The sequence below is a fragment of the Oncorhynchus mykiss genome, chromosome 3 (genome assembly GCF_057628025.1).
Source record: "Oncorhynchus mykiss isolate SJ-2025 chromosome 3, ASM5762802v1, whole genome shotgun sequence".
In the NCBI taxonomy this organism is placed as follows: domain Eukaryota; kingdom Metazoa; phylum Chordata; class Actinopteri; order Salmoniformes; family Salmonidae; genus Oncorhynchus; species Oncorhynchus mykiss.
This window is the reverse complement of record NC_143024.1, coordinates 8602501-8630000: the sequence shown is the minus strand read 5'-3', so window position 1 is coordinate 8630000 and position 27500 is coordinate 8602501. Positions and strand designations below refer to the sequence as shown.

The 27500-nt window shown below is 46.6% G+C and overlaps 1 protein-coding gene across 2 annotated transcripts in view; it reads left to right on the top strand.

The window, feature by feature from the left end:
* Positions 1–27500, top strand: part of LOC149984303 (transmembrane protein 65-like) — a 79702-nt gene that overhangs the window by 44704 nt on the left and 7498 nt on the right. For both annotated transcript variants that reach the window (XM_090230633.1, XM_090230636.1), the window contains one exon: positions 5961–6003. In XM_090230633.1, coding sequence (XP_090086759.1) covers positions 5961–6003 — 43 coding nt within the window. The remainder of the gene's footprint in view (positions 1–5960; positions 6004–27500) is intronic.

The window sequence follows — 27500 nt, the reverse complement described above, 5'->3', positions numbered from 1 at the left end:
AGCTCTACTATAACTAACAGCAGGCTGGACCCAGAGCTCTACTATAACTAACAGCAGGCTGGACCCTGAGCTCTACTATAACTAACAGCAAGCTGGACCCAGAGCTCTACTATAACTAGCAGCAGGTTGGACCCTGAGCTCTACTATAACTAACAGCAGGCTGGACCCTGAGCTCTACTATAACTAGCAGGGTCCAGAGCCCTACTATAACTAACAGCAGGCTGGACCCTGAGCTCTACTATAACTAGCAGCAGGCTGGACCCAGAACTCTACTATAACTAACAGGGTCCAGGGCTCTACTATAACTAACAGGGTCCAGAACTCTACTATAACTAACAGGGTCCAGAACTCTACTATAACTACCAGCAGGCTGGACCCAGAGCTCTACTATAACTAACAGCAGGCTGGACCCAGAGCTCTACTATAACTAGCAGGGTCCAGAGCTCTACTATAACTAAGAGCAGGCTGGACCCAGAGCTCTACTATAACTAGCAGGGTCCAGAGCTCTACTATAACTACCAGCAGGCTGGACCCTGAGCTCTACTATAACTAGCAGGGTCCAGAGCTCTACTATAACTAGCAGCAGGCTGGACCCAGAGCTCTACTATAACTAACAGCAGGCTGGACCCAGAACTCTACTATAACTAACAGCAGGCTGGACCCTGAACTCTACTATAACTACCAGCAGGCTGGACCCAGAACTCTACTATAACTAACAGCAGGCTGGACCCAGAGCTCTACTATAACTAGCAGCAGGCTGGACCCTGAGCTCTACTATAACTAACAGCAAGCTGGACCCAGAGCTCTACTATAACTAGCAGCAGGCTGGACCCTGAGCTCTACTATAACTAACAGCAGGCTGGACCCTGAGCTCTACTATAACTAGCAGGGTCCAGAGCTCTACTATAACTAACAGCAGGCTGGACCCTGAGCTCTACTATAACTAGCAGGGTCCAGAGCTCTACTATAACTAGCAGCAGGCTGGACCCTGAGCTCGACTATAACTAACAGCAAGCTGGACCCAGAGCTCTACTATAACTAGCAGCAGGCTGGACCCTGAGCTCTACTATAACTAACAGCAGGCTGGACCCAGAGCTCTACTATAACTAGCAGGGTCCAGAGCTCTACTATAACTAACAGCAGGCTGGACCCAGAGCTCTACTATAACTAGCAGGGTCCAGAGCTCTACTATAACTACCAGCAGGCTGGACCCAGAGCTCTACTATAACTAACAGGGTCCAGAGCTCTACTATAACTAACAGGGACCAGAGCTCTACTATAACTAACAGGGTTCAGAGCTCTACATGTCAGCTGATCTGAGGGAAATGGACGTGTCAGCTGATCTGAGGAGAAGGAAATGGACGTGTCAGCTGATCTGAGGAAAGGGAAATGGACGTGTCAGCTGATCTGAGGGAAATGGACGTGTCAGCTGATCTGAGGGAAATGGACGTGTCAGCTGATCTGAGGGAAATGGACGTGTCAGCTGATCTGAGGGAAATGGACGTGTCAGCTGATCTGAGGGAAATGGACGTGTCAGCTGATCTGAGGGAAATGGACGTGTCAGCTGATCTGAGGGAAATGGACGTGTCAGCTGATCTGAGGGAAATGGACGTGTCAGCTGATCTGAGGGAAATGGACGTGTCAGCTGATCTGAGGGAAATGGACGTGTCAGCTGATCTGAGGGAAATGGACGTGTCAGCTGATCTGAGGGAAATGGACGTGTCAGCTGATCTGAGGGAAATGGACGTGTCAGCTGATCTGAGGGGAGGGAAATGGACGTGTCAGCTGATCTGAGGGGAGGGAAATGGACGTGTCAGCTGATCTGAGTGGAGGGAAATGGACGTGTCAGCTGATCTGAGGGAAATGGACGTGTCAGCTGATCTGAGGGGAGGGAAATGGACGTGTCAGCTGATCTGAGGGGAGGGAAATGGACGTGTCAGCTGATCTGAGTGGAGGGAAATGGACGTGTCAGCTGATCTGAGGGAAATGGACGTGTCAGCTGATCTTAGGGGAGGGAAATGGACGTGTCAGCTGATCTGAGGGGAGGGAAATGGACGTGTCAGCTGATCTGAGGGGAGGGAAATGAACGTGTCAGCTGATCTGAGGAGGAGAGAAGAAGAGAGAACAACTTTTGATCGAATTTCACTTTGAACACAGTGTTTCTTCACCCTGTTATGAAAGTACCAGAGGGGATAAAGGAGAATATCACTAGTTTTGCCGTCTGTCTGTAATCGAATTTCCACACTGCTGTGTTTCTGAAACAAGCCTGCTGCATTTCTAACAGATAGACTAACATCTAAGAGAGTCTTAACGGTACTGTACATACCGCACAACATCTACACCAGAGAAACAAAATGCTGAAGTAAGATTCTTGGGGAGTTCTGAGTGTCCACAGGGGATACTAAATTGGATTATAAATCATGTCGGCGGCTTTAAATTGACAAATGAATTGGAATCATCAGTCAAATCCAACCTGAAGTTGAAGGCTTTCTATGTAAACTCCAGCTGGTCATGTGACCTATTGTACTTCTCACTATCCAATTGTTCAATATGATGGATGTTGTTTTGGACTTATATTAGGCTCTGATCTTGTTAAATAAGTCTGAGTACACATTCTCTCCCTCTCTCTCTGGATGGCTGCCTAAAAACCTGCAGAAGCCCTGCTACAGTACTGTTACAGCCCGGACTACATTACCACTACCCTATGGGTCCTGGTTATAAGTAGTGCACTACCCTATGGGCCCTGGTTATAAGTAGTGCACTACCCTATGGGCCCTGGTTATAAGTAGTGCACTACCCTATGGGCCCTGGTTATAAGTAGTGCACTACCCTATGGGCCCTGGTTATAAGTAGTGCACTACCCTATGGGCCCTGGTTATAAGTAGTGCACTACCCTATGGGTCCTGGTTATTAGTAGTGCACTACCCTATGGGTCCTGGTTATAAGTAGTGCACTACCCTATGGGTCCTGGTTATAAGTAGTGCACTACCCTATGGGCCCTGGTTATAAGTAGTGCACTACCCTATGGGTCCTGGTTATAAGTAGTGCACTACCCTATGGGTCCTGGTTATAAGTAGTGCACTACCCTATGGGTCCTGGTTATAAGTAGTGCACTATACAGGGAATAGGGTGCCATTTGGGACAGAACCCTGAGGCTGAAATAAGTTACAGACAGCTGTCCTTGAAACAGTTGTAATTCCATTGGTCCTGCTCTCTCTCTCTCTCTCTCTCTCTCTCTCTCTCTCTCTATCTCTCTCTCTCTCTCTCTCTCTCTCTCTCCTCCAATCAAGATTCACTATCTTCACAATGTAGTTTTAGGTTCAGACTACTGTATCTGCACCCTGAGAAAAAAGGGTTCCAAAAGTGTTCTTCGGTTGTCCTCACAGGAGAACCATGTTTGGTTACAGGTAGAAACCTGGTTCCGCAATATAACTATTTTGGGTTCCATATAGAACCTTCTGTATAAAGGGTACTACATGGAACTTTAAAAAATTATACCTAGAACCAAAAGTGTTCTGCCTGGAACCAAAACGGGTTCTTCAAAGGGTTCTCCTATGGGGACAGCCGAAAAAAACCTTTTAAGGTTCTAGATCCTTTGTTGGTTCTTAATCTTCAATACAGCAATTTTGTTTATGGGCCGTTCTAATGTGACGTTCAGTGTGTGTTTGATATTGAAATACATAGATTGATGTGTTAACATGGGTATCTGTTAACATTAAACAGACCCCTTGTCCCTCGCAGCCTACATGACTCCAGAACGACCCTGCGTTGCCATGACATTCAGATCAATGATTGTTCCAGGCACGTCAGTCACAGTTAAAACACATCAGTCCTGTGGGTCGTGATTCTGTCTGTCTCAGTCTCTGGACAGACGCAAGTGTAAATAAACTGTTTTCAGCATCGAACGAGCAGGAAGAGCAGATGAAATCCATTAACAAACCAGCTGTACGGTAATTCACATTTGGCTCTGTCGCATCTCATTTACCATGATTTTCTCTCTATTAGTTCAGGTGCATTCTGTCTAATGACGAGTCAGAGACACAGCCTGCTGTCTAATGACGAGTCAGAGACACAGCCTGCTGTCTAATGACGAGTCAGAGACACAGCCTGCTGTCTAATGACGAGTCAGAGACACAGCCTGCTGTCTAATGACGAGTCAGAGACACAGCCTGCTGTCTAATGATGAGTCAGAGACACAGCCTGCTGTCTAATGACGAGTCAGAGACACAGCCTGCTGTCTAATGACGAGTCAGAGACACAGCCTGCTGTCTAATGACGAGTCAGAGACACAGCCTGCTGCCTAATGACGAGTCAGAGACACAGCCTACTGTCTAATGATGAGTCAGAGACATAGCCTGCTGTCTAATGATGAGTCAGAGACACGGCCTGCTGTCTAATGACGAGTCAGAGACACAGCCTGCTGTCTAATGACGAGTCAGAGACACAGCCTGCTGTCTAATGACGAGTCCGAGACACAGCCTGCTGTCTAATGACGAGTCAGAGACACAGCCTGCTGCCTAATGATGAGTCAGAGACACAGCCTGCTGCCTAATGATGAGTCAGAGACACAGCCTGCTGTCTAATGATGAGTCAGAGACACAGCCTACTGTCTAATGATGTCAGACACACAGCCTGCTGTCTAATGATGAGTCAGAGACACAGCCTGCTGTCTAATGATGAGTCAGAGACACAGCCTGCTGTCTAATGATGAGTCAGAGACACAGCCTGCTGTCTAATGATGAGTCAGAGAGACATCCTGCTGTCTAATGATGAGTCAGAGACACAGCCTACTGTCTAATGATGTCAGACACACAGCCTGCTGTCTAATGATGAGTCAGAGACACAGCCTGCTGTCTAATGATGAGTCAAAGACACAGCCTGCTGTCTAATGATGAGTCAGAGACACAGCCTGCTGTCTAATGATGAGTCAGAGACACAGCCTGCTGTCTAATGATGAGTCAGAGACACAGCCTACTGTCTAATGATGTCAGACACACAGCCTGCTGTCTAATGATGAGTCAGAGACACAGCCTGCTGTCTAATGATGAGTCAGAGACACAGCCTGCTGTCTAATGATGAGTCAGAGACACAGCTACTGTCTAATGATGAGTCAGAGACTCAGCCTGCTGTCTAATGATGAGTCAGAGACACAGCTTGCTGTCTAATGATGAGTCAGACACACAGCCTACTGTCTAATGATGAGTCAGAGACACAGCCTGCTGCCTAATGATGAGTCAGAGACACAGCCTGCTGCCTAATGATGAGTCAGAGACACAGCCTGCTGTCTAATGATGAGTCAGAGACACAGCCTACTGTCTAATGATGTCAGACACACAGCCTGCTGTCTAATGATGAGTCAGAGACACAGCCTGCTGTCTAATGATGAGTCAGAGACACAGCCTGCTGTCTAATGATGAGTCAGAGACAGCCTACTGTCTAATGATGTCAGACACACAGCCTGCTGTCTAATGATGAGTCAGAGACACAGCCTGCTGTCTAATGATGAGTCAGAGACACAGCCTGCTGTCTAATGATGAGTCAGAGACACAGCCTGCTGTCTAATGATGAGTCAGAGACACAGCCTGCTGTCTAATGATGAGTCAGAGACACAACTACTGTCTAATGATGAGTCAGAGACACAGCCTGCTGTCTAATGATGAGTCAGAGACAGCCTGCTCCACTCCTCTCCGTTCCAGCACAGCCTCCCTCTTACGAAGCGCCCAGTTCTCTAACAATCAGTCAGGTGTGAAAAGAGGGTTTGTTGGTTCACACACCTTGTGTTGTTCCAGGAGCATAAGTAGAAATAACTCCATATACAACAATTAAACTCCCAACTCTACACCGTGTTTTGTGTTTTAATGGATCTCATTGGAGCATACAACGACCTTTAACCTCTTGACGTCATCAACCAGTCCTTCACCCGGGCAGAACCATGACCTCCCTCTCTTCTCTCTCTGCAGCTGCTGCCCTGGGGAACCTTGTGTCGGACCTGGCTGGACTCGGGTAAGAAAAGGCCGATCAAACCAATTGTCTGTTAGGGCTGATACAGTCCCTGGTGGCGTCCTATTGTAGTCACACTGTGTACAGTCCCTGGTGGAGTCCTATTGCAGTCACACTGTGTACAGTCCCTGTTAGCATCCTATTGTAGTCACACTGTGTACAGTCCCTGTTAGCATCCTATTGTAGTCGCTATAGGAAGATTGCTACAGTCCCTGTTAGCATCCTATTGTAGCCGCTATAGGAAGATTGCTACAGTCCATGTTAGAATCCTATTGTAGCCGCTATAGGAAGATTGCTACAGTCCTAATGTGGTTTCTGAGAACTCTCCAGACTTCTTCATTGTGAGAACTGATTATTTGCGGAGAACAACTGCAAAAAAGACTACCTGGAATGTGCACAATGTGCTTATAGCTAAACAGAAAACCTGTCAGGCTAAAACTGGAGAGAGGTTAATGATGTCTTCTAACCTGTCAGGATGAAACTGGAGAGAGGTTAATGATGTCCTCTAACCTGTCAGAATGAAACTGGAGAGAGGTTAATGATGTCCTCTAGCCTGTTAGGCTAAAACTGGAGAGAGGTTAATGATGTCTTCTAACCTGTCAGGATGAAACTGGAGAGAGGTTAATGATGTCCTCTAGCCTGTTAGGCTAAAACTGGAGAGAGGTTAATGATGTCTTCTAACCTGTCAGGATGAAACTGGAGAGAGGTTAATGATGTCCTCTAACCTGTCAGAATGAAACTGGAGAGAGAGGTTAATGATGTCCTCTAACCTGTCAGGATGAAACTGTATAGAGGTTAATGATGTCCTCTAACCTGTCAGGATGAAACTGGAGAGAGGTTAATGATGTCCTCTAACCTGTCAGAATGAAACTGGAGAAAGGTTAATGATGTCCTCTAACCTGTCAGGGTGAAACTGGAGAGAGGTTAATGATGTCCTCTAACCTGTCAGAATGAAACTGGAGAGAGGTTAATGATGTCCTCTAACCTGTCAGGGTGAAACTGGAGAGAGGTTAATGATGTCCTCTAACCTGTCAGGCTAAAACTGGAGAGAGGTTAATGATGTCCTCTAACCTGTCAGGCTAAAACTGGAGAGAGGTTAATGATGTCCTCTAACCTGTCAGGCTGAAACTGGAGAGAGGTTAATGATGTCCTCTAACCTGTCAGGATGAAACTGGAGAGAGGTTAATGATGTCCTCTAACCTGTCAGGATGAAACTGGAGAGAGGTTAATGATGTCCTCTAACCTGTCAGAATGAAACTGGAGAGAGGTTAATGATGTCCTCTAACCTGTCAGGGTGAAACTGGAGAGAGGTTAATGATGTCCTCTAAGCCAACGTCTCTCCTCTGTCTGTACATTGAAAACCAGCCACGTCACGGACACCGACGTCTTGCTTCCAGACAAACTAAACACCTTCTTTGCCTGCTTTGAGGATAATACCGTGCCAACGACGCGGCCCGCTACCAAGAACTGCACCCCCCCATCTCCTTCTCTGTGGCCGATGAAGATGAGCTGTTCTATAATCTGAGTAAATACTGTCTAAAGACCAGTCAGTTTACACTACCAGGACCGTTAGACTGAAGTGTCCGTCTTGACTAGTTTCCATACCAGGACCGTTAGACTGAAGTGTCAGTCTTGACTAGTTTCCATACCAGGACCGTTAGACCGTTGTGTTTCGGAGGAAGCACGGCTCTCAAACTTCGCCTCTCCCGAGTCCCTACGGGAGTTGCAGCGATGAGACGAGACTGTAACTACCAATTGGAGAAAAGGGGTAAAAAAAACACAAAGACAACTGACCTGGGACCAGTCTACAACAGATCTGGGACCAGGCTAGGCAGATCTGGGTCCAGGCTACAACAGATCTGGGACCAGTCTACAACAGACCTGGGACCGGTCTACAGCAGATATGGGACCAGGCTAGAACAGATCTGGGACCAGGCTAGAGCAGATCTGGGACCAGGCTACAACAGATCTGGGACCAGTCTAGAGCAGATCTGGGACCAGTCTAGAGCAGATCTGGGACCAGTGTACAACAGATCTGGGACCAGTCTACAACAGATCTGGGACCAGGCTAGAGCAGATCTGGGTCCAGGCTACAACAGATCTGGGACCAGTCTACAACAGACCTGGGACCAGACTACAACAGATCTCGGACCAGGCTACAACTAATCTGGGACCAGGCTACAACAGATCTGGGACCAGGCTACAACAGATCTGGGACCAGTCTACAACAGCTCTCGGACCAGGCTACAACTGATCTGGGACCAGGCTACAACAGATCTGGGACCAGTCTACAACAGATCTGGGACCAGTCTACAACAGATCTGGGACCAGTCTACAACAGATCTGGCACCAGTCTATAACAGATCTGGGACCAGTCTACAACAGATCTGGGACCAGTCTACAACAGATCTGGCACCAGTCTACAACAGATCTGGGACCAGGCTACAACAGATCTGGGACTAGTCTACAACAGACCTGGGACCAGTCTAGAGCTAAGCGAAATGTATCCTATTGGCCCTGTTGTCAGCATTATGGTGAATTATAGAATAAAGTGTTTGTTTTGTATTCTCTGCAGTCCTTTTTCTATGACTGGTGACAGAGAGGATTGTAGAGATGTGTGATTTCCCAGATGTCCTGTAATCTGCTGCTGTCTCTTTCTGAACGTCTGTAATTTGATGTATGAGTCATTTATCTTAACAGCAGTCAGCTGCTGTGGCCGTGGCTCCAGCCTCTCCTCTGTTAGCTTGGTTTGACCTGGGGCTCCAGCCTCTCCTCTGTTAGCTTGGTTTGACCTGGGGCTCCACAGCTTCTCCTCTGTTAGCTTGGTTTGACCTGGGGCTCCAGCCTCTCCTCTGTTAGCTTGGTTTGACCTGGGGCTCCACAGCCTCTCCTCTGTTAGCTTGGTTTGACCTGGGGCTCCAGCCTCTCCTCTGTTAGCTTGGTTTGACCTGGGGCTCCAGCCTCTCCTCTGTTAGCTTGGTTTGACCTGGGGCTCCAGCCTCTCCTCTGTTAGCTTGGTTTGACCTGGGGCTCCAGCCTCTCCTCTGTTAGCTTGGTTTGACCTGGGGCTCCACAGCCTCTCCTCTGTTAGCTTGGTTTGACCTGGGGCTCCAGTCTCTCGTATGTTAGCTTGGTTTGACCTGGGACTCCAGCCTCTCCTCTGTTAGCTTGGTTTGACCTGGGGCTCCAGTCTCTCGTATGTTAGCTTGGTTTGACCTGGGGCTCCAGCCTCTCCTCTGTTAGCTTGGTTTGACCTGGGACTCCAGTCTCTCCTCTGTTAGCTTGGTTTGACCTGGGACTCCCCAGCCTCTCCTCTGTTAGCTTGGTTTGACCTGGGACTCCAGTCTCTCCTCTGTTAGCTTGGTTTGACCTGGGGCTCCACAGCCTCTCCTCTGTTAGCTTGGTTGGACCTGGGGCTCCACAGCCTCTCCTCTGTTAGCTTGGTTTGACCTGGGACTCCAGTCGCTCCTCTGTTAGCTTGGTTGGACCTGGGGCTCCACAGCCTCTCCTCTGTTAGCTTGGTTTGATCTGGGGCTCCAGCCTCTCCTCTGTTAGCTTGGTTTGACCTAGGGCTCCACAGCCTCTCCTCTGTTAGCTTGGTTTGACCTGGGCCTCCAGTCTCTCCTCTGTTAGCTTGGTTTGACCTGGGACTCCAGCCTCTCCTCTGTTAGCTTGGTTTTCCCTAGGGCTCCAGTCTCTCTTCTGTTAGCTTGGTTCGCACACTATGAACACATCTCATCATTCAGTGAAATGTTTAAAGTTACCCTCAGGTACATTTCAGTACATGTCATCATTTTGGTGGCAGGCCTTGGTTTACTGTATGTTTCTACTGTTCTGGATGTTGCCGCGTTTGAAGACATTGACCAGTAGAATATGAAGAGGTCACACTGACTTACAGCTTGGCCTCATTGTCCCCAGTGTTTATCCAGGTAACACCTACTCAGGTAACACCTACTCAGCTCTGCCCTCTACTGGCATGGAGGTTAACACACGCAGGCCATGGGAAACTACGGTCCTGATTGGTGTCACATTTTGTCCCAGCTAACACATCCAATAATCAACTCATTCTGATCTTCAGTTTAAAATGTAATTCGTTTAAATCAGTTGTGTTTGCTAGGACCAATCAGGTCCCCAGGGACTGGAGTTGCCCAGGCCTGCAGACTAGAGCATAATTTCCTGTTATAGCAGTACCTGTCCCAACACACTACAGCATCATTCCCTGTTATAGCAGTATCTGTCCCAACACACTACAGCATCATTCCCTGTTATAGCATTATCTGTCCCAACACACTAGAGCATCATTCCCTGTTATAGCAGTATCTGTCCCAACACACTAGAGCATCATTCCCTGTTATAGCAGTACCTGTCCCAACACACTAGAGCATCATTCCCTGTTATAGCAGTATCTGTCCCAAAACACTACAGCATCATTCCCTGTTATAGCAGTATCTGTCCCAAAACACTACAGCATCATTCCCTGTTATAGCAGTATCTGTCCCAACACACTACAGCATCATTCCCTGTTATAGCAGTATCTGTCCCAAAACACTACAGCATCATTCCCTGTTATAGCAGTATCTATCCCAACACACTACAGCATCATTTCCTGTTATAGCAGTATCTGTCCCAACACACTACAGCATCATTTCCTGTTATAGCAGTATCTGTCCCAACACACTACAGCATCATTCCCTGTTATAGAAGTACCTGTCCCAACACACTACAGCATCATTTCCTGTTATAGCAGTATCTGTCCCACACACTACAGCATCATTTCCTGTTATAGCAGTATCTGTCCCAACACACTACAGCATAATTTCCTGTTATAGCAGTATCTGTCCCAACACACTACAGCATCATTTCCTGTTATAGCAGTATCTGTCCCAACACACTACAGCATCATTTCCTGTTATAGCAGTATCTGTCCCAACACACTACAGCATCATTTCATGTTATAGCAGTATCTGTCCCAACACACTACAGCACCATTCCCTGTTATAGCAGTATCTGTCCCAACATGTTGTTTTACAGTGTGTCCATAATGATCCATGTAGTCAAGTAATCTTCCACCTAACAAATTGTGCTTTTGGTCAGATTATCCCTGTATGTCTATCATGTACATACCGTAGATGTGGAGCTATGTAATAATCACCCGGCTGACATCTGGTGCATTATCCCATTCTGTCAGATTATCCGTGTATGTCTATCATGTACATACCGTAGATGTGGAGCTATGTAATAATCACCCGGCTGACATCTGGTCCATTATCCCATTCTGTCAGATTATCCCTGTATGTCTATCATGTACATACCGTAGATGTGGAGCTATGTAATAATCACCCAGCTGACATCTGGTGCATTATCCCATTCTGTCAGATTATCTCTGTATGTCTATCATGTACATACCGTAGATGTGGAGCTATGTAATAATCACCCAGCTGACATCTGGTCCATTATCCCATTCTGTCAGATTATCCCTGTATGTCTATCATGTACATACCGTAGATGTGGAGCTATGTAATAATCACCCGGCTGACATCTGGTGCATTATCCCATTCTGTCAGATTATCCCTGTATGTCTATCATGTACATACCATAGATGTGGAGCTATGTAATAATCACCCAGCTGACATCTGGTCCATTATCCCATTCTGTCAGATTATACAGGATTTATTGTCTGGCCTGAGAAAGGGTGGTCTTTACAAGTCCCTGTCCTCCTCCACGACAATCAGTTTCTACAGTAACGAGCAGCATATGTCTCCCACTGTGTGTGTGTGTGTGACTGTCTAACGATCAACGCATCTCATTAAGCCCGTTTACTAGTTTTACGTTTTACTCACTGTATCCACACAACCATTATGCCATCATCATCATCATCTTCATCATCTGTTGTCAGGGAAGCTGTTTGCTCAGCAGAGCACAGTGATGCTTGTTAGTTTATCCCGGGTGATATTATCCTGGGTGATATCTGCAGTGACCTGTTGGGTTATTGGTTTTTATTGGTTCTGCTGGAGTGAAGACATTCCCCTGACTGAATTTAAACAGATCGTTTGGTCCCTCCTCCCCTGACTGAATTTAAACAGATCGTTTGGTCCCTCCTCCCCTGACTGAATTTAAACAGATTGTTTGGTCCCTCTCCCCCTGACTGAATTTAAACAGATCGTTTGGTCCCTCCTCCCCCTGACTGAATTTAAACAGATCGTTTGGTCCCTCTCCCCTGACTGAATTTAAACAGATCGTTTGGTCCCTCTCCCCTGACTGAATTTAAACAGATCGTTTGGTCCCTCTCCCCTGACTGAATTTAAACAGATTGTTTGGTCCCTCTCCCCTGACTGAATTTAAACAGATCGTTTGGTCCCTCTCCCCTGACTGAATTTAAACAGATCCTTTGGTCCCTCTCCCCCTGACTGAATTTAAACAGATCGTTTGGTCCCTCTCCCCTGACTGAATTTAAACAGATCGTTTGGTCCCTCTCCCCTGACTGAATTTAAACAGATCGTTTGGTCCCTCTCCCCTGACTGAATTTAAACAGATTGTTTGGTCCCTCTCCCCTGACTGAATTTAAACAGATCGTTTGGTCCCTCCCCCCCTGACTGAATTTAAACAGATTGTTTGGTCCCTCTCCCCTGACTGAATTTAAACAGATTGTTTGGTCCCTCCCCCCCTGACTGAATTTAAACAGATCGTTTGGTCCCTCTCCCCTGACTGAATTTAAACAGATCGTTTGGTCCCTCTCCCCCTGACTGAATTTAAACAGATCGTTTGGTCCCTCCTCCCCCTGACTGAATTTAAACAGATCGTTTGGTCCCTCCCCCCCTGACTGAATTTAAACAGATTGTTTGGTCCCTCTCCCCCTGACTGAATTTAAACAGATTGTTTGGTTCCTCCTCCCCCTGACTGAATTTAAACAGATCGTTTGGTCCCTCCCCCCCTGACTGAATTTAAACAGATCGTTTGGTCCCTCCTCCCCCTGACTGAATTTAAACAGATCGTTTGGTCCCTCCCCCCTGACTGAATTTAAATAGATCCTTTGGTCCCTCTCCCCTGACTGAATTTAAACAGATCCTTTGGTCCCTCTCCCCCTGACTGAATTTAAACAGATCGTTTGGTCCCTCTCCCCTGACTGAATTTAAACAGATTGTTTGGTCCCTCTCCCCCTGACTGAATTTAAACAGATCGTTTGGTCCCTCTCCCCTGACTGAATTTAAACAGATTGTTTGGTCCCTCTCCCCCTGACTGAATTTAAACAGATTGTTTGGTCCCTCTCCCCCTGACTGAATTTAAACAGATCGTTTGGTCCCTCCTCCCCCTGACTGAATTTAAACAGATCGTTTGGTCCCTCCTCCCCCTGACTGAATTTAAACAGATCGTTTGGTCCCTCCTCCCCCTGACTGAATTTAAACAGATCGTTTGGTCCCTCCTCCCCTGACTGAATTTAAACAGATTGTTTGGTCCCTCCTCCCCCTGACTGAATTTAAACAGATCGTTTGGTCCCTCTCCCCTGACTGAATTTAAACAGATTGTTTGGTCCCTCCTCCCCCTGACTGAATTTAAACAGATCGTTTGGTCCCTCTCCCCTGACTGAATTTAAACAGATTGTTTGGTCCCTCTCCCCTGACTGAATTTAAACAGATCGTTTGGTCCCTCCTCCCCCTGACTGAATTTAAACAGATTGTTTGGTCCCTCCTCCCCCTGACTGAATTTAAACAGATCGTTTGGTCCCTCTCCCCTGACTGAATTTAAACAGATTGTTTGGTCCCTCCTCCCCCTGACTGAATTTAAACAGATTGTTTGGTCCCTCTCCCCTGACTGAATTTAAACAGATTGTTTGGTCCCTCTCCCCCTGACTGAATTTAAACAGATTGTTTGGTCCCTCTCCCCCTGACTGAATTTAAACAGATCGTTTGGTCCCTCCTCCCCCTGACTGAATTTAAACAGATCCTTTGGTCCCTCTCCCCTGACTGAATTTAAACAGATTGTTTGGTCCCTCTCCCCTGACTGAATTTAAACAGATCCTTTGGTCTTTCTCCCCTGACTGAATTTAAACAGATCGTTTGGTCCCTCTCCCCTGACTGAATTTAAACAGATTGTTTGGTCCCTCCCCCCCTGACTGAATTTAAACAGATTGTTTGGTCCCTCTCCCCCTGACTGAATTTAAACAGATTGTTTGGTCCCTCTCCCCCTGACTGAATTTAAACAGATTGTTTGGTCCCTCTCCCCCTGGCTGAATTTAAACAGATCGTTTGGTCCCTCTCCCCCTGACTGAATTTAAACAGATTGTTTGGTCCCTCTCCCCCTGACTGAATTTAAACAGATTGTTTGGTCCCTCTCCCCTGACTGAATTTAAACAGATTGTTTGGTCCCTCTCCCCCTGACTGAATTTAAACAGATCCTTTGGTCTTTCTCCCCTGACTGAATTTAAACAGATCGTTTGGTCCCTCTCCCCTGACTGAATTTAAACAGATCGTTTGGTCCCTCCCCCCCTGACTGAATTTAAACAGATCGTTTGGTCCCTCCTCCCCTGACTTAATTTAAACAGATTGTTTGGTCCCTCTCCCCTGACTGAATTTAAACAGATCGTTTGGTCCCTCCCCCCCTGACTGAATTTAAACAGATTGTTTGGTCCCTCTCCCCTGACTGAATTTAAACAGATCGTTTGGTCCCTCTCCCCCTGACTGAATTTAAACAGATTGTTTGGTCCCTCTCCCCTGACTGAATTTAAACAGATCGTTTGGTCCCTCTCCCCTGACTGAATTTAAACAGATCGTTTGGTCCCTCTCCCCTGACTGAATTTGAACAGATCGTTTGGTCACTCCTCCCCCTGACTGAATTTAAACAGATCGTTTGGTCCCTCTCCCCTGACTGAATTTAAACAGATTGTTTGGTCCCTCTCCCCTGACTGAATTTAAACAGATTGTTTGGTCCCTCTCCCCTGACTGAATTTAAACAGATCGTTTGGTCCCTCTCCCCCTGACTGAATTTAAACAGATCGTTTGGTCCCTCTCCCCTGACTGAATTTAAACAGATTGTTTGGTCCCTCCCCCCCTGACTGAATTTAAACAGATTGTTTGGTCCCTCTCCCCCTAACTGAATTTAAACAGATTGTTTGGTCCCTCTCCCCTGACTGAATTTAAACAGATTGTTTGGTCCCTCTCCCCTGACTGAATTTAAACAGATCGTTTGGTCCCTCTCCCCCTGACTGAATTTAAACAGATTGTTTGGTCCCTCTCCCCCTGACTGAATTTAAACAGATTGTTTGGTCCCTCCCCCCCTGACTGAATTTAAACAGATTGTTTGGTCCCTCCTCCCCCTGACTGAATTTAAACAGATCGTTTGGTCCCTCTCCCCTGACTGAATTTAAACAGATCGTTTGGTCCCTCTCCCCTGACTGAATTTAAACAGATTGTTTGGTCCCTCCCCCCCTGACTGAATTTAAACAGATTGTTTGGTCCCTCCTCCCCCTGACTGAATTTAAACAGATCGTTTGGTCCCTCTCCCCTGACTGAATTTAAACAGATCGTTTGGTCCCTCTCCCCTGACTGAATTTAAACAGATTGTTTGGTCCCTCTCCCCTGACTGAATTTAAACAGATTGTTTGGTCCCTCTCCCCCTGACTGAATTTAAACAGATTGTTTGGTCCCTCTCCCCCTGACTGAATTTAAACAGATTGTTTGGTCCCTCCTCCCCCTGACTGAATTTAAACAGATTGTTTGGTCCCTCTCCCCTGACTGAATTTAAACAGATTGTTTGGTCCCTCCCCCCCTGACTGAATTTAAACAGATTGTTTGGTCCCTCTCCCCCTGACTGAATTTAAACAGATTGTTTGGTCCCTCTCCCCTGACTGAATTTAAACAGATTGTTTGGTCCCTCTCCCCTGACTGAATTTAAACAGATCGTTTGGTCCCTCTCCCCCTGACTGAATTTAAACAGATTGTTTGGTCCCTCTCCCCCTGACTGAATTTAAACAGATCGTTTGGTCCCTCCTCCCCCTGACTGAATTTAAACAGATTGTTTGGTCCCTCTCCCCTGACTGAATTTAAACAGATTGTTTGGTCCCTCTCCCCTGACTGAATTTAAACAGATCGTTTGGTCCCTCTCCCCCTGACTGAATTTAAACAGATTGTTTGGTCCCTCTCCCCCTGACTGAATTTAAACAGATTGTTTGGTCCCTCCCCCCCTGACTGAATTTAAACAGATTGTTTGGTCCCTCCTCCCCCTGACTGAATTTAAACAGATCGTTTGGTCCCTCTCCCCTGACTGAATTTAAACAGATCGTTTGGTCCCTCTCCCCTGACTGAATTTAAACAGATTGTTTGGTCCCTCTCCCCTGACTGAATTTAAACAGATTGTTTGGTCCCTCTCCCCCTGACTGAATTTAAACAGATTGTTTGGTCCCTCTCCCCCTGACTGAATTTAAACAGATTGTTTGGTCCCTCCTCCCCCTGACTGAATTTAAACAGATTGTTTGGTCCCTCTCCCCTGACTGAATTTAAACAGATTGTTTGGTCCCTCCCCCCCTGACTGAATTTAAACAGATTGTTTGGTCCCTCTCCCCTGACTGAATTTAAACAGATTGTTTGGTCCCTCTCCCCCTGACTGAATTTAAACAGATTGTTTGGTCCCTCTCCCCCTGACTGAATTTAAACAGATTGTTTGGTCCTCCTCCCCCTGACTGAATTTAAACAGATTGTTTGGTCCCTCTCCCCTGACTGAATTTAAACAGATTGTTTGGTCCCTCCCCCCCTGACTGAATTTAAACAGATTGTTTGGTCCCTCTCCCCTGACTGAATTTAAACAGATTGTTTGGTCCCTCTCCCCTGACTGAATTTAAACAGATTGTTTGGTCCCTCTCCCCCTGACTGAATTTAAACAGATTGTTTGGTCCCTCTCCCCCTGACTGAATTTAAACAGATTGTTTGGTCCCTCTCCCCCTGACTGAATTTAAACAGATTGTTTGGTCCCTCTCCCCCTGACTGAATTTAAACAGATCGTTTGGTCCCTCTCCCCCTGACTGAATTTAAACAGATTGTTTGGTCCCTCTCCCCCTGACTGAATTTAAACAGATTGTTTGGTCCCTCTCCCCTGACTGAATTTAAACAGATTGTTTGGTCCCTCTCCCCCTGACTGAATTTAAACAGATCCTTTGGTCTTTCTCCCCTGACTGAATTTAAACAGATCGTTTGGTCCCTCTCCCCTGACTGAATTTAAACAGATCGTTTGGTCCCTCCCCCCCTGACTGAATTTAAACAGATCGTTTGGTCCCTCCTCCCCTGACTGAATTTAAACAGATTGTTTGGTCCCTCTCCCCTGACTGAATTTAAACAGATCGTTTGGTCCCTCTCCCCCTGACTGAATTTAAACAGATTGTTTGGTCCCTCTCCCCCTGACTGAATTTAAACAGATTGTTTGGTCCCTCTCCCCTGACTGAATTTAAACAGATCGTTTGGTCCCTCTCCCCTGACTGAATTTAAACAGATCGTTTGGTCCCTCTCCCCTGACTGAATTTAAACAGATCGTTTGGTCACTCCTCCCCCTGACTGAATTTAAACAGATCGTTTGGTCCCTCTCCCCTGACTGAATTTAAACAGATTGTTTGGTCCCTCTCCCCTGACTGAATTTAAACAGATTGTTTGGTCCCTCTCCCCTGACTGAATTTAAACAGATCGTTTGGTCCCTCTCCCCCTGACTGAATTTAAACAGATCGTTTGGTCCCTCTCCCCTGACTGAATTTAAACAGATTGTTTGGTCCCTCCCCCCCTGACTGAATTTAAACAGATTGTTTGGTCCCTCTCCCCTGACTGAATTTAAACAGATTGTTTGGTCCCTCTCCCCTGACTGAATTTAAACAGATTGTTTGGTCCCTCTCCCCTGACTGAATTTAAACAGATTGTTTGGTCCCTCTCCCCCTGACTGAATTTAAACAGATTGTTTGGTCCCTCTCCCCCTGACTGAATTTAAACAGATTGTTTGGTCCCTCTCCCCCTGACTGAATTTAAACAGATTGTTTGGTCCCTCCTCCCCCTGACTGAATTTAAACAGATCCTTTGGTCCCTCTCCCCTGACTGAATTTAAACAGATTGTTTGGTCCCTCTCCCCTGACTGAATTTAAACAGATTGTTTGGTCCCTCCTCCCCCTGACTGAATTTAAACAGATCCTTTGGTCCCTCTCCCCTGACTGAATTTAAACAGATTGTTTGGTCCCTCTCCCCTGACTGAATTTAAACAGATCGTTTGGTCCCTCCCCCCCTGACTGAATTTAAACAGATCGTTTGGTCCCTCTCCCCTGACTGAATTTAAACAGATTGTTTGGTCCCTCTCCCCTGACTGAATTTAAACAGATTGTTTGGTCCCTCTCCCCCTGACTGAATTTAAACAGATCGTTTGGTCCCTCTCCCCTGACTGAATTTAAACAGATTGTTTGGTCCCTCTCCCCTGACTGAATTTAAACAGATTGTTTGGTCCCTCTCCCCTGACTGAATTTCAACAGATCGTTTGGTCCCTCCCCCCCTGACTGAATTTAAACAGATCGTTTGGTCCCTCCCCCCCTGACTGAATTTAAACAGATTGTTTGGTCCCTCTCCCCTGACTGAATTTAAACAGATCGTTTGGTCCCTCCCCCCCTGACTGAATTTAAACAGATTGTTTGGTCCCTCTCCCCCTGACTGAATTTAAACAGATTGTTTGGTCCCTCTCCCCTGACTGAATTTAAACAGATTGTTTGGTCCCTCTCCCCTGACTGAATTTAAACAGATTGTTTGGTCCCTCTCCCCTGACTGAATTTAAACAGATTGTTTGGTCCCTCTCCCCCTGACTGAATTTAAACAGATTGTTTGGTCCCTCTCCCCTGACTGAATTTAAACAGATTGTTTGGTCCCTCTCCCCCTGACTGAATTTAAACAGATTGTTTGGTCCCTCCCCCCCTGACTGAATTTAAACAGATTGTTTGGTCCCTCTCCCCTGACTGAATTTAAACAGATTGTTTGGTCCCTCTCCCCCTGACTGAATTTAAACAGATTGTTTGGTCCCTCTCCCCCTGACTGAATTTAAACAGATTGTTTGGTCCTCCTCCCCCTGACTGAATTTAAACAGATTGTTTGGTCCCTCTCCCCTGACTGAATTTAAACAGATTGTTTGGTCCCTCCCCCCCTGACTGAATTTAAACAGATTGTTTGGTCCCTCTCCCCTGACTGAATTTAAACAGATTGTTTGGTCCCTCTCCCCTGACTGAATTTAAACAGATTGTTTGGTCCCTCTCCCCCTGACTGAATTTAAACAGATTGTTTGGTCCCTCTCCCCCTGACTGAATTTAAACAGATTGTTTGGTCCCTCTCCCCCTGACTGAATTTAAACAGATTGTTTGGTCCCTCTCCCCCTGACTGAATTTAAACAGATCGTTTGGTCCCTCTCCCCCTGACTGAATTTAAACAGATTGTTTGGTCCCTCTCCCCCTGACTGAATTTAAACAGATTGTTTGGTCCCTCTCCCCTGACTGAATTTAAACAGATTGTTTGGTCCCTCTCCCCCTGACTGAATTTAAACAGATCCTTTGGTCTTTCTCCCCTGACTGAATTTAAACAGATCGTTTGGTCCCTCTCCCCTGACTGAATTTAAACAGATCGTTTGGTCCCTCCCCCCCTGACTGAATTTAAACAGATCGTTTGGTCCCTCCTCCCCTGACTGAATTTAAACAGATTGTTTGGTCCCTCTCCCCTGACTGAATTTAAACAGATCGTTTGGTCCCTCTCCCCCTGACTGAATTTAAACAGATTGTTTGGTCCCTCTCCCCCTGACTGAATTTAAACAGATTGTTTGGTCCCTCTCCCCTGACTGAATTTAAACAGATCGTTTGGTCCCTCTCCCCTGACTGAATTTAAACAGATCGTTTGGTCCCTCTCCCCTGACTGAATTTAAACAGATCGTTTGGTCACTCCTCCCCCTGACTGAATTTAAACAGATCGTTTGGTCCCTCTCCCCTGACTGAATTTAAACAGATTGTTTGGTCCCTCTCCCCTGACTGAATTTAAACAGATTGTTTGGTCCCTCTCCCCTGACTGAATTTAAACAGATCGTTTGGTCCCTCTCCCCCTGACTGAATTTAAACAGATCGTTTGGTCCCTCTCCCCTGACTGAATTTAAACAGATTGTTTGGTCCCTCCCCCCCTGACTGAATTTAAACAGATTGTTTGGTCCCTCTCCCCTGACTGAATTTAAACAGATTGTTTGGTCCCTCTCCCCTGACTGAATTTAAACAGATTGTTTGGTCCCTCTCCCCTGACTGAATTTAAACAGATTGTTTGGTCCCTCTCCCCCTGACTGAATTTAAACAGATTGTTTGGTCCCTCTCCCCCTGACTGAATTTAAACAGATTGTTTGGTCCCTCTCCCCCTGACTGAATTTAAACAGATTGTTTGGTCCCTCCTCCCCCTGACTGAATTTAAACAGATCCTTTGGTCCCTCTCCCCTGACTGAATTTAAACAGATTGTTTGGTCCCTCTCCCCTGACTGAATTTAAACAGATTGTTTGGTCCCTCCTCCCCCTGACTGAATTTAAACAGATCCTTTGGTCCCTCTCCCCTGACTGAATTTAAACAGATTGTTTGGTCCCTCTCCCCTGACTGAATTTAAACAGATCGTTTGGTCCCTCCCCCCCTGACTGAATTTAAACAGATCGTTTGGTCCCTCTCCCCTGACTGAATTTAAACAGATTGTTTGGTCCCTCTCCCCTGACTGAATTTAAACAGATTGTTTGGTCCCTCTCCCCCTGACTGAATTTAAACAGATCGTTTGGTCCCTCTCCCCTGACTGAATTTAAACAGATTGTTTGGTCCCTCTCCCCTGACTGAATTTAAACAGATTGTTTGGTCCCTCTCCCCTGACTGAATTTCAACAGATCGTTTGGTCCCTCCCCCCCTGACTGAATTTAAACAGATCGTTTGGTCCCTCCCCCCCTGACTGAATTTAAACAGATTGTTTGGTCCCTCTCCCCTGACTGAATTTAAACAGATCGTTTGGTCCCTCCCCCCCTGACTGAATTTAAACAGATTGTTTGGTCCCTCTCCCCCTGACTGAATTTAAACAGATTGTTTGGTCCCTCTCCCCTGACTGAATTTAAACAGATTGTTTGGTCCCTCTCCCCTGACTGAATTTAAACAGATTGTTTGGTCCCTCTCCCCTGACTGAATTTAAACAGATTGTTTGGTCCCTCTCCCCCTGACTGAATTTAAACAGATTGTTTGGTCCCTCTCCCCTGACTGAATTTAAACAGATTGTTTGGTCCCTCTCCCCCTGACTGAATTTAAACAGATTGTTTGGTCCCTCTCCCCCTGACTGAATTTAAACAGATCGTTTGGTTCCTCCTCCCCCTGACTGAATTTAAACAGATTGTTTGGTCCCTCCTCCCCTGACTGAATTTAAACAGATCGTTTGGTCCCTCCCCCCTGACTGAATTTAAACAGATCGTTTGGTCCCTCCCCCCTGACTGAATTTAAACAGATTGTTTGGTCCCTCTCCCCCTGACTGAATTTAAACAGATTGTTTGGTCCCTCTCCCCCTGACTGAATTTAAACAGATTGTTTGGTCCCTCTCCCCCTGACTGAATTTAAACAGATCGTTTGGTTCCTCCTCCCCCTGACTGAATTTAAACAGATTGTTTGGTCCCTCTCCCCCTGACTGAATTTAAACAGATTGTTTGGTCCCTCTCCCCCTGACTGAATTTAAACAGATTGTTTGGTCCCTCTCCCCCTGACTGAATTTAAACAGATCGTTTGGTTCCTCCTCCCCCTGACTGAATTTAAACAGATCGTTTGGTCCCTCTCCCCTGACTGAATTTAAACAGATCCTTTGGTCCCTCTCCCCTGACTGAATTTAAACAGATTGTTTGGTCCCTCCTCCCCCTGACTGAATTTAAACAGATCCTTTGGTCCCTCCTCCCCCTGACTGAATTTAAACAGATCCTTTGGTCCCTCCTCCCCCTGACTGTGCATCCAGCCTGTGAATTATTGAGTTGATCTGGGTCAGGGGGGGGGAACATAGAACTAGAACATAGTTCTAATAATTTGTTCACTGCAAATTGACCACAACTCAAAAAGAGATTGTATTTGAAAATAACAGTATTTCTTACCTTGAGACAAGATGACGTTTTTATTTTTTATTTGCGAGAATACTTAGGAACAGATTTCCTCAATTAAACTCATTTTTAACTTCATTCCTATAGATTTTTACAGTCTTTTTTTTTACCCAAAACTAACTGAATTGGCCAATATGGGAGCACATTCCCATGGCTTCTTCCCAAGTGGTACAGACAGCCGGCCGAGTCTGGAATGTTGTCTCTATTGGCCATTCTGGGTCAGACGGGACTCACTTACTGTTGCCCACAGTAAGTGTCATTTCAGGATTCTGCTCATGTTCCTGGGCCATCTGTACCCCTGTCTGGCACTCTGTTGGCATCATAATGGAGATAGCTGCTCTGTCTGGCACTCTGTTGGCATCATAATGGAAATAGCTGCTCTGTCTGGCACTCTGTTGGCATCATAATGGAGATAGCTGCTCTGTCTGGCACTCTGTTGGCATCATAATGGAGATAGCTGCTCTGTCTGGCACTCTGTTGGCATCATAATGGAGATAGCTGCTCTGTCTGGCACTCTGTTGGCATCATAATGGAGATAGCTGCTCTGTCTGGCACTCTGTTGGCATCATAATGGAGATAGCTGCTCTGTCTGGCACTCTGTTGGCATCATAATGGAAATAGCTGCTCTGTCTGGCACTCTGTTGGCATCATAATGGAGATAGCTGCTCTGTCTGGCACTCTGTTGGCATCATAATGGAAATAGCTGCTCTGTCTGGCACTCTGTTGGCATCATAATGGAGATAGCTGCTCTGTCTGGCACTCTGTTGGCATCATAATGGAGATAGCATCCATCCATCAGCCTAACCCACTACAGCCCCAAAGCGGTGAGCGCTAAGTAGTGCACTATATAGGGAATAGGGTGCCATTTCAAATGTAGCCCATGGGTGCATCTATTCCCTATATAGTGCACTACTTTTTGACCAGAGCAATATGGGCCCTGGTCTAATGTAGTGCGCTATATAGGGAATAGGGTGTGATTACAGATGCAGTCCATGTTCCAGAGACATCTGGGCACATCTGTACTCAACCTGAAAGCTGGTGGCCAGCTATGCACTGGCCTTGACAGGCTATGAAATTAAGCTTCCCTAGGAGCACAACGCTACCAGGAGCACAACGCTACTAGGAGCACAACGCTACCAGGAGCACAACGCTACTAGGAGCACAACGCTACCAGGAGCACAACGCTACTAGGAGCACAACGCTACTAGGAGCTCAACGCTACTAGGAGCACAACGCTACTAGGAGCACAACGCTACCAGGAGCACAATGCTACCAGGAGCACAACGCTACTAGGAGCACAACGCTACTAGGAGCACAACGCTACTAGGAGCACAACGCTACCAGGAGCACAACGCTACCAGGAGCACAACGCTACCAGGAGCACAACGCTACTAGGAGCACAACGCTACTAGGAGCACAACGCTACCAGGAGCACAACGCTACCAGGAGCACAACGTTACCAGGAGCACAACGCTACTAGGAGCACAACTCTACCAGGAGCACAACTCTACCAGGAGCACAACGCTACCAGGAGCACAACGCTACCAGGAGCACAACGCTACTAGGAGCACAACGCTACTAGGAGCACAACGCTACCAGGAGCACAACGCTACCAGGAGCACAACGTTACCAGGAGCACAACGCTACTAGGAGCACAACTCTACCAGGAGCACAACACTACCAGGAGCACAACGCTACCAGGAGCACAACGCTACAAGGAGCCCAACGCTACCAGGAACACAACGCTACCAGGAACACAACGCTACCAGGAACACAACGCTACCAGGAGCATAACTCTACCAGGAGCACAACGTTACCAGGAGCACAACGCTACTAGGAGCACAACGCTACCAGGAGCACAACGCTACCAGGAGCACAACGCTACCAGGAGCCCAACGCTACCAGGAACACAACGCTACCAGGAACACAACGCTACCAGGAACACAACGCTACCAGGAGCATAACTCTACCAGGAACACAACGCTACCAGGAGCACAACGCTACCAGGAACACAACGCTACCAGGAACACAACGCTACCAGGAGCACAACGCTACCAGGAACACAACGCTACCAGGAACACAACGCTACCAGGAGCACAACGCTACCAGGAACACAACGCTACCAGGAGCACAACGCTACCAGGAACACAACGCTACCAGGAGCACAACGCTACCAGGAGCACAACGCTACCAGGAGCACAACGCTACCAGGAACACAACGCTACCAGGAGCACAACGCTACCAGGAACACAACGCTACCAGGAGCACAACGCTACCAGGAACACAACGCTACCAGGAACTCAACGCTACCAGGAGCACAACGCTACCAGGAGCACAACTCTACCAGGAGCACAACGCTACCAGGAGCACAACGCTACCAGGAACACAACGCTACCAGGAGCACAACCCTTTATTTGTCTCTTAATTTACTTATTTAGGCATTTGAAAAGTAAAATGAAAGGGCTATTTCAGTGCCTGGGATTGATCGAGGTGGAAAAATACATTCGATTGGACGAAACTATAGTGCATAATATGAGAATTAGTTTTCCATTAAATCATGAGGCAACACCCTCACTAAGCATCCTCACTAAATACATTTGACCTTTGACATTTGACATTTTGAGTCATTTAGCAGAAGCTCTTATCCAGAGCGACCTACAGTGCATTCATCTTAAGATAGCTAGGTAAGACAACCACATAACACAGCAATTACACAACGCAGTCGTAGTACATAACACAGCAACTACATAACACAGCAACTACATAACACAGTCGTAGTACATAACACAGCAACTACACAACACAGCAACTACATAACACAGCAACTACATAACACAACAACTACACAACACAGCAACTACATAAAACAGCAACCACATAACACAGCAATTACACAACACAGTCGTAGTACATAACACAGCAACCACATAACACAGCAACTACATAACACAGCAACTACACAACACAGTCGTAGTACATAACACAGCAACTACATAACACAGCAACTACATAACACAGCAACTACATAACACAGCAACTACATAACACAGCAACCACACAACACAGCAACTACATAACACAGCAACCACACAACACAGCAACCACATAACACAGCAACTACATAACACAGCAACTACATAACACAGCAACTACATAACACAGCAACCACATAACACAGCAACCACACAACACAGCAACTACATAACACAGCAACTACATAACACAGCAACCACATAACACAGCAACTACATAACACAGCAACTACATAACACAGCAACTACATAACCCAGCAACTACATAACACAGCAACTACATAACACAGCAACCACATAACACAGCAACTACATAACACAGCAACTACATAACACAGCAACTACATAACACAGCAACTACATAACACAGCAACTATACAACACAGTCGTAGTACATAACACAGCAACTACATAACACAACAACCACATAACACAGCAACCACATAACACAGCAACTGCATAACACAGCAACTACATAACACAGCAACTACATAACACAGCAACTACACAACACAGTCGTAGTACATAACACAGCAACTACATAACACAACAACCACATAACACAGCAACCACATAACACAGCAACTGCATAACACAGCAACTACATAACACAGCAACCACATAACACAGCAACTACATAACACAGCAACCACATAACACAACAACTACATAACACAGCAACCACATAACACAACAACTACATAACACAGCAACCACATAACACAGCAACTACACAACACAGCAACTACACAACACAACAACTACGAAACACAGCAACTACATAAAACAGCAACTACATAACACCGTAGTAGTACATAACACAGCAACTACATAACACTGTCGTAGTACATAACACAGCAACTACATAACACAGCAACTACATAACACAGCAACAACATAACACAGCGACCACATAACACAACACAGCTGTTGTCATAGCTTCAGGGGGAAGATGAACAGGGACTCTGTTGTCATAGCTTCAGGGGGAAGATGGACAGGGACTCTGTTGTCATAGCTTCAGGGGGAAGATGGACAGGGACTCTGTTGTCATAGCTTCAGGGGGAAGATGGACAGGGACTCTGTTGTCATAGCTTCAGGGGGGGAAGATGAACAGGGACTCTGTTGTCATAGCTTAAGGGGGGGAAGATAAACAGGGACTCTGTTGTCATAGCTTCAGGGGGGGAAGATGGACAGGGACTCTGTTGTCATAGCTTCAGGGGGAAGATGGACAGGGACTCTGTTGTCATAGCTTCAGGGGGAAGATGGACAGGGACTCTGTTGTCATAGCTTCAGGGGGAAGATGAACAGGGACTCTGTTGTCATATCTTCAGGGGGGAAGATGAAGAGGGACTCTGTTGTCATATCTTCAGGGGGAAGCTCATTCCACCATCGGAGGGCATATCTTCAGGGGGAAGCTCATTCCACCATCAGAGGGCATATCTTCAGGGGGAAGCTCATTCCACCATCGGAGGGCATATCTTCAGGGGGAAGCTCATTCCACCATCGGAGGGCATATCTTCAGGGGGAAGCTCATTCCACCATCGGAGGGCATATCTTCAGGGGGAAGCTCATTCCACCATCGGAGGGCATATCTTCAGGGGGGAAGCTCATTCCACCATCGGAGGGCATATCTTCAGGGGGAAGCTCATTCCACCATCGGAGGGCATATCTTCAGGGGGAAGCTCATTCCACCATCGGAGGGCATATCTTCAGGGGGGAAGCTCATTCCACCATCGGAGGGCATATCTTCAGGGGGGAAGCTCATTCCACCATCGGAGAGCATATCTTCAGGGGGAAGCTCATTCCACCATCGGAGGGCATATCTTCAGGGGGGAAGCTCATTCCACCATCGGAGGGCATATCTTCAGGGGGAAGCTCATTCCACCATCGGAGAGCATATCTTCAGGGGGGAAGCTCATTCCACCATCGGAGGGCATATCTTCAGGGGGAAGCTCATTCCACCATCGGAGGGCATATCTTCAGGGGGAAGCTCATTCCACCATCGGAGGGCATATCTTCAGGGGGAAGCTCATTCCACCATCGGAGGGCATATCTTCAGGGGGAAGCTCATTCCACCATCGGAGGACATATCTTCAGGGGGAAGCTCATTCCACCATCGGAGGGCCAGGACCGAGAAGGGCTGGTGTTGAATAACAGCATGTATTTTGATTAATGATGATTTAAAACATTTTTATTTTTATGATTCCATGCACAGACGTCTGTACGCCAGAAGGTTTTCTGCCGTGCATATTTACTGGTTGAATTTAATATTTCCATGATTCGTATTATGGTAATTTCGTATTACCATAGTACATCACTCCAGCAATGAATGGGATCTTTCC